The sequence below is a fragment of the Xenia sp. Carnegie-2017 genome, unplaced genomic scaffold, assembly GCF_021976095.1.
Source record: "Xenia sp. Carnegie-2017 unplaced genomic scaffold, XeniaSp_v1 HiC_scaffold_13, whole genome shotgun sequence".
NCBI classification, from domain to species: domain Eukaryota; kingdom Metazoa; phylum Cnidaria; class Anthozoa; order Malacalcyonacea; family Xeniidae; genus Xenia; species Xenia sp. Carnegie-2017.
This window is the reverse complement of record NW_025813436.1, coordinates 1,477,949-1,484,299: the sequence shown is the minus strand read 5'-3', so window position 1 is coordinate 1,484,299 and position 6,351 is coordinate 1,477,949. Positions and strand designations below refer to the sequence as shown.

The window sequence follows — 6,351 nt, the reverse complement described above, 5'->3', positions numbered from 1 at the left end:
TGTAATCAATTTTAGTTTTCTCAAATCTTAAACAATATGTAGTATAACTGTTCAATGATTGAATGATCAATGATCATAAACTGAAAAGCCCCAAACATTTGTTTATGATAAAGTAAATAATAGTATGGCGCCTTATGGCTACAGATTTTTTGTCCATTGAAATATATTTGCATGAATGTAGGATTTCGCTGCCATATAACGGTCACGATTCCCCAAGCACAAAAGAAATCATAGCTAAAAGTCCTTCGGCAACAACAATTTTAGAAGCATCAATCTGCTTACCATACGCCATATTAACATAAATCGCATCACACACTCGCATAAATTGACTTTGATATATTACATTCATGCATACACTTCAGTTGTCCTTTACTTACGATTTTGGATGTAAATTTCTGCTGATAAAACTCAAAACAATGTTGGCTTGCTTTTGAACATCAATGACTGAAATGTCGCTCGCGAGATCGTCTTGCCAAGCATTTACAATTCATCCATAAATTTTTCGCCCTCTTGAAAAAATTCCCAGTTTGGAAAGCAGCATTCGTGTCAATATATGAATTTGTAAAAGATTTCCATAAATTCCATCTGATTGTAGTTTAGTTTCTATCATGCTTTAGAAAATTATTATGAAACGATCAAACATTCAATTCAGACAGTGAGCTTGACTATGTTAGTTCAGTTGGCTATCAGTCGAAATAGGTCAAACCAATCACAGTAAGGCAAAAATTTAAACGAACCAATTACACGATGGAAATGGACTCCCTTATAGGTCCGGTCACCCCGCTTATCGGTCGAGATTATTCCAGATCGTCCACTGATCTGGCTATTGACCAATGAAATAAGCGTTTTTGGCGTTCATAGACTCCTTTATATGTCGAACCAGTCAAGCCATCCCGCTTATCAGTTGGTTATTCCAGGTCAATTAAAATTCAACTGATCTGGTTACCAAGGAGATATTCATTTATTTGTCATTAGTTTTCAATAATAAATAAAGCTGGATTTTTATCACGAAGTAAATGCGATAATAAAGTAAGAATAATTAATGACTTTTTAACTAATATGAATAGGTAATTTTTGAGTTTCAAACATCAGTCGCGCGACGGATTTGACATACTCTAGATCCGCCCCTGTTTTGAATACTACTGTTATCTTCAAATATTGAATCAAACTTTAAATCATGCCATTATTTCAGCGTATAATTCGTTTATTTTGTCTTAATTCCCGGCTCCACTCCATTGTTCACCATGTTTTTAATTAATCATCATTTCATCTCAGTAAGCAAACTAGCGAGTTTATTTGGAAAATTTTCATCCCGCCAAACTATGATCTCGTCTCCTACAGCGGAGATCTCGGCAACCGGGCCAGCCCGCTTTCTCAATGAACACGGCGTAAATATTAACACGGCGTAAATATTAAATGTATGGCAAGATGTTTCGCTAACCGGGCTCATATGAACAGGCCCTAAGACTTCAGATGCTATGCCTAATTTTGGTCACTCTCGTTCAGTTGATCATCTGTTCACGAAGCACTTATATTCTACCACGTTTGGCGGAGAAAAAGGCAATGAAGATAAAAATTGATGCCTTCTGAAAAGGATATCTGCAAAATTCTGTAAATTTTAAAAGCGATTCAAGGTGGTGCAAATCATTAGTATTGCTCTAAATTGCAAAAATAAACTGCAGTATTCTCTCAGCAGAGCTAATAGCTACTCTATCAATTACAGCAGAATTTTCTCCACTTCACTACTGACTGTACCTGTACCTTCTTCTCAGTATATTGATTCCACTTCATTCAAAACGGAAATTATAAATGTTGAGAGATTATGCTAGTCAAATATTTGACCGACCAAATTGGAATATACATGTAACAAGCATCCTGGGATACTGGAATACGTTTCGTTTTGCAAAAACAATCTAGGTTTGAATTGAACTGATTGTAATTCAAACGCGAAAGAAATATGATGATTAACTATCTACAACAGATTTAAAACGTGATCTCCGAAACAAAAAATATCAATATCAAAAATTTACAACATACGTTTACGCTGTTTGGCATTTTAAGTGTTAAGTATGTTACAGTCTCTGGAACATAAAAAGACTCAATAATACATTAGCTTCTAACAATGCTTCAATATAGGAAAAACAAACTTACAATAAATTTTCTTCAAAATTTTCGTACACAGCTTCTACGTACTTCATAATTCTAACCAAAGCTTCAACAGGATAGGGAAATATTCCTTTACATGTCATACGATCAATAGTAAAACGTAGACGAATCAAACATGATAGTGTCTGGTCTACAGAACTTTTTCTGGATAGATCAAAATTACTAACATCTCTACTATGATTAATTACATTGTCCTTAATACTGCTCGCCTGAACATGATTTTCAATGTATTTATTGATAGCTATGTGACTATTATCAATATTTTCTCTATTATCTTTATTTTTACCAGTAACAAAACAGTCTTGAGTTTCATCATTATTGACGGTACATTTGCTTTTATCATTAGCACTTTCAAAATCGCTCGTGTTCACGTGATCAATCATGCAAACTTTCATACTTTTATCTTCAATACGGGCATTATTTTCATACGTTTTGATGTCACCACTATCGTCATCCATATTGACACCACAATAATCAATCTCGTTATTTTCATCATCAGTACTAAAACTGTCGTCAACATAATCATCAGCAGCAATAGTTGCTTCAATATCTATGCTATTCTCATCAACATCGGCAGCAAAGTTATAAAAGCTGACACCGTTAATAGGTTCATCATTACGGGCGTCCAAATGATCACTTGCTTCATCACTTTCTTCACAATCAATAGTTTTAACTACTCTGTCTTCCAGCAGTGCTAATTGGACAAAACATTGCCAATCATTGGCCAGGTATCGAAGATAACAGTGAAAGTACATCAAAAAATGTGTCTCGTTTGATATCAAAAAATCGAGCAATAATGAATTGTCGAAGTCAATTGACTTCATAAATTGCAAGAAAAGCACGTGAGGATTAAGCTGGCTCCACATATCACGTATTTCAGGTATAATCTGCTTTTCGCTGAAAAGAAATCAAGCAAAATGAGCTAATATTAGCGACATGTGTCTGCATGAGCAACAGGATAGGTTATATTAGAGAAAGGAGGAGAAGAAGTGGAAACATTTCAAAGTTTAAATATTGGGAGCCAATATTACCATATCAAAATAACTACCTTTCATTATTATACTCCAGGTAGAGCTTTAGAAGACAGTAGAGTAATTCAACTAGTTCGTCATCTTGACCAGAAAATAAGTTGATTAACCAAAATGTCGTCGATTTTGGTTGTGATATATTCTTGACATAATCCATCCAATATTTAAGATGAGATTGTGGCGTGGCTTAAATAATAATGAATATAAGGTTAGTCATTTTATACATTTGAATAGTCGCCGCTGTAACAAAATTAGTTTAGTTGTCTAGTTCTACACTCTAATTCTCTTTAATGATGGAGTTTTCTTGAGACTTTTCCCAGATTACGTTTTGTTCGTCGGATTGTATTATTTGCACGCTGATTCTCTGTAATTGTTGAGTTTCGCTGAGAAATAATTAACAGAGATAATTAAATAAATTGGAAAGCATGCACATCCACGCGAATTTATATATCAGACATATCCTTGCTAAGATTCTCCACAGAAGTATAAAAGAAAGAGGATTCAAGTTAAAGGCGGTGATGACCAGCCTTCAGATGAACACACTAGTTCATCTGATAGTGCTGCTGAAATTGAACTTACCCTTTGAATCAACAACATTTGACACCATAATGACTTTAACAACTAAAAGCAAAGCTTTTCTTGAACTGACTTCATCAGAAACTGGTTTGCTATGACAAGCACTTGCCATACATTCACCTCCAACACCACCAAAATATGACTTGCCGTGACATAATGGTATACCAGTGAGTAGAAGTGGGTTTTTATTGAGTATGGTATGACAGATCCACTCTTTGGCATCCACATTTCTTTGTTCGGACATTTCACGGTTCATGTCTTTATAATCAGTCATTAGAGAACCTGCCAGCTCCAGGAAAAATTGATAAATTGTACGTCGGAAATGCAACGAGCATTCACTGAGGTTGACTTGAAGGAGTTTAGAAATGATATCAATAAACATTGTCAGCTGCAAACCATTGTTAGCTTTGTCAACACTTCTTGAGGGTAATTTTTTAAGCTCACACAAGCTTTTAAACTCTGTTTCCGCTGACTCTTTTTTGCATTCAATAAATTTAGATTCTTCTGCTGCAGCCAAAGTACAACTTCTCTCATCTGATTCAAGTTGTTCGATTCCTAAGATTTGGTTGGACGCAAGGGGATCACATGATGCAAATAGTATTTTTCCCAGAGAAAGTAGAGTGGTAAGAATTTGCTGAAAACTGTGAAAACAAGGCTGTTGCTTGAACTTGTAAGATTTTGTATGCATACCACTCAAAGATTTCAGCAAATTTACCAAAATATGATCAGTCAATTTCAACCAATGACAAAACAAAACATAGGGTACGTCTTTTTTATCATTGGGAATATAATATTTTGTGGTAGATTCATGTGATGGAGAACTCTTTTCACAAACATTCGTGCTATTTTCTGACTCTAAAAAGATTTCTTTAATCAATTCAACTGTGTAGACCAGTGACCAACTACAGGCTAGATGCCTTTGTCGAGACATGCCAAAATTGACCAGCTTATCAATAACCCTACACACTGAGGCATCTGGTAGGCATTTAGCCAGTTGCACTAAACAACAATGGCTTTGAAATGCAATGAACTGATCGTCACAGTTAAGACAGTTTAGCAAAAGTTGAAATAACTCGTTCTCATTTACGAAATTCGATTTGAAAAATGCCATTTTTGACGAGCGAGTTACAAATTTGAATTCGAGGGTCGTAAAAACGTCTCTTAATACATTTAATTCCAAAAGGATTTCGTCTCTTTTCTCTGATTTTAATTTTCCGTTTGAACCTTGTTCGTCCTTCAACTCTTCCAAATTTCTCTTCAAATTTTCAATAAATGCAAGTAAATCCTGCCGAAGCAATGTCTCGTAAATATCTGGGGAGTGATTCTGCAGCAAAGAAATGTATTTCGTTGATTTTAAAGCCCACAATGTATCATGGAAAGACGATTTTTTAGAAATTTCATATTGTGTACAATCCGCCATCTTGAATGGCATTATCAACTGAATGTTATCCACCAAAATGATGACCATATTTTCGTTATTTTTTATTTCTTTGACATGACGTTTATTTGATGGCGATATTTTTGTAGCTTTCCTTGAAAATTTTTGATTTTATAATTCAATTTAAAAATATAAGCAGGAGTGGCATTGCAGCATATAAATTTTAGGTCAGCATTGTAAATTTCAGAGAAATATCATTTATTTTTTATTTTGCGGTCCAAAGTGATATTTTTTGATTTCCAGCAATTTGATTGGCGGCCTGAGCGGGCAGCTTTTTACGATATCTGCCCTTGGGCACAAGCGATATTTTTTGGCAATGTATTTGTTTACCAAGTGAAATGTAAATTTTTAAATATGATTTAAAAGCGACTTAAATTGTTCTACGAGAAAGTAAAAAGTATTCAGATGAAAGTTATCATGGCAAGAATGAATTTTACTATCCTGACGAAGCGAAGCTTGAAGAAAACAATCCAATTTTAGTCTCAACATCAAGTTGCATCGGGCCATTGGTCATTTTACAACGCGATTTACTTCATAAGTTACCGCTTAAGAGTCATTTTTTTGAATCAATTACTACAAAGTTGGAATGGTACATTAAATTAAGCAACTATCTCCAACGAACTCTCTGGTCTCGTAAGAAGACACAACCTTTAATTACTTTAGCGTTGGGGATAATTGAACGTATTTTTTCGGACATAGTTAACACATTTTGTACTATCCTACATAACTACTCCTGTAAAATAACGACGTTTTTAAAAGTCGTCTCATGTCTTCTCTAGTGAAATATTAACTTTTTAAAATGTCGTTCATGTCGTCTGTAATGACTACATCAACTACTTTAACTATATTTGTCTACACAACGTACATTTCGTGATTAGTCAAGATGTAAGTACTTCACGTTTGCTAAAGTACTTAAACACCTTTTCCTAAACAAAAATTAAATTAATCATGTTATCATGTAATCTTGTAATCATGCAGTCATTTTGGTAGAAAACGACATTTGAAAAGCTGTCGCTTTATAAGAGTTGAAACTTAACAGAAAGTCATCATTTTATAGAAGTTGTTGTTTCAACGTTCTTTATTGTCTCTTTTTGTCTACCTTTACGTCTACCTTTATGTCTACCTTTATGTCTACCTTTATGT

At 34.3% G+C, this 6,351-nt stretch overlaps 1 protein-coding gene across 1 annotated transcript; it reads right to left on the bottom strand.

The window, feature by feature from the left end:
• Window positions 1-1,914: 1,914 nt before the first annotated feature.
• LOC124453386 lies at window positions 1,915-5,191 on the bottom strand. The gene is made up of 3 exons (XM_047004205.1): window positions 3,774-5,191; window positions 3,215-3,380; window positions 1,915-3,063 (listed from the first exon to the last, which is right to left on the bottom strand). Exons 1-3 carry the CDS (start codon window positions 5,188-5,190, stop codon window positions 2,148-2,150), a joined length of 2,499 nt encoding a protein of 832 aa, XP_046860161.1. The 5' UTR covers window position 5,191; the 3' UTR covers window positions 1,915-2,147.
• Between the last annotated feature and the right edge of the window lie 1,160 nt (window positions 5,192-6,351).

Coding starts and splice junctions, on each gene's coding strand:
- LOC124453386 (XM_047004205.1), bottom strand. CDS start 5,190: ATGGCGGATTGTACACAATATGAAATTTCTAAAAAATCGTCTTTCCAT. Junction 3,381..3,773: donor AAATGTTGTTGATTCAAAGG/GTAAGTTCAATT, acceptor TTATTATTTAAG/CCACGCCACAATCTCATCTT. Junction 3,064..3,214: donor CTGGAGTATAATAATGAAAG/GTAGTTATTTTG, acceptor ATTTCTTTTCAG/CGAAAAGCAGATTATACCTG.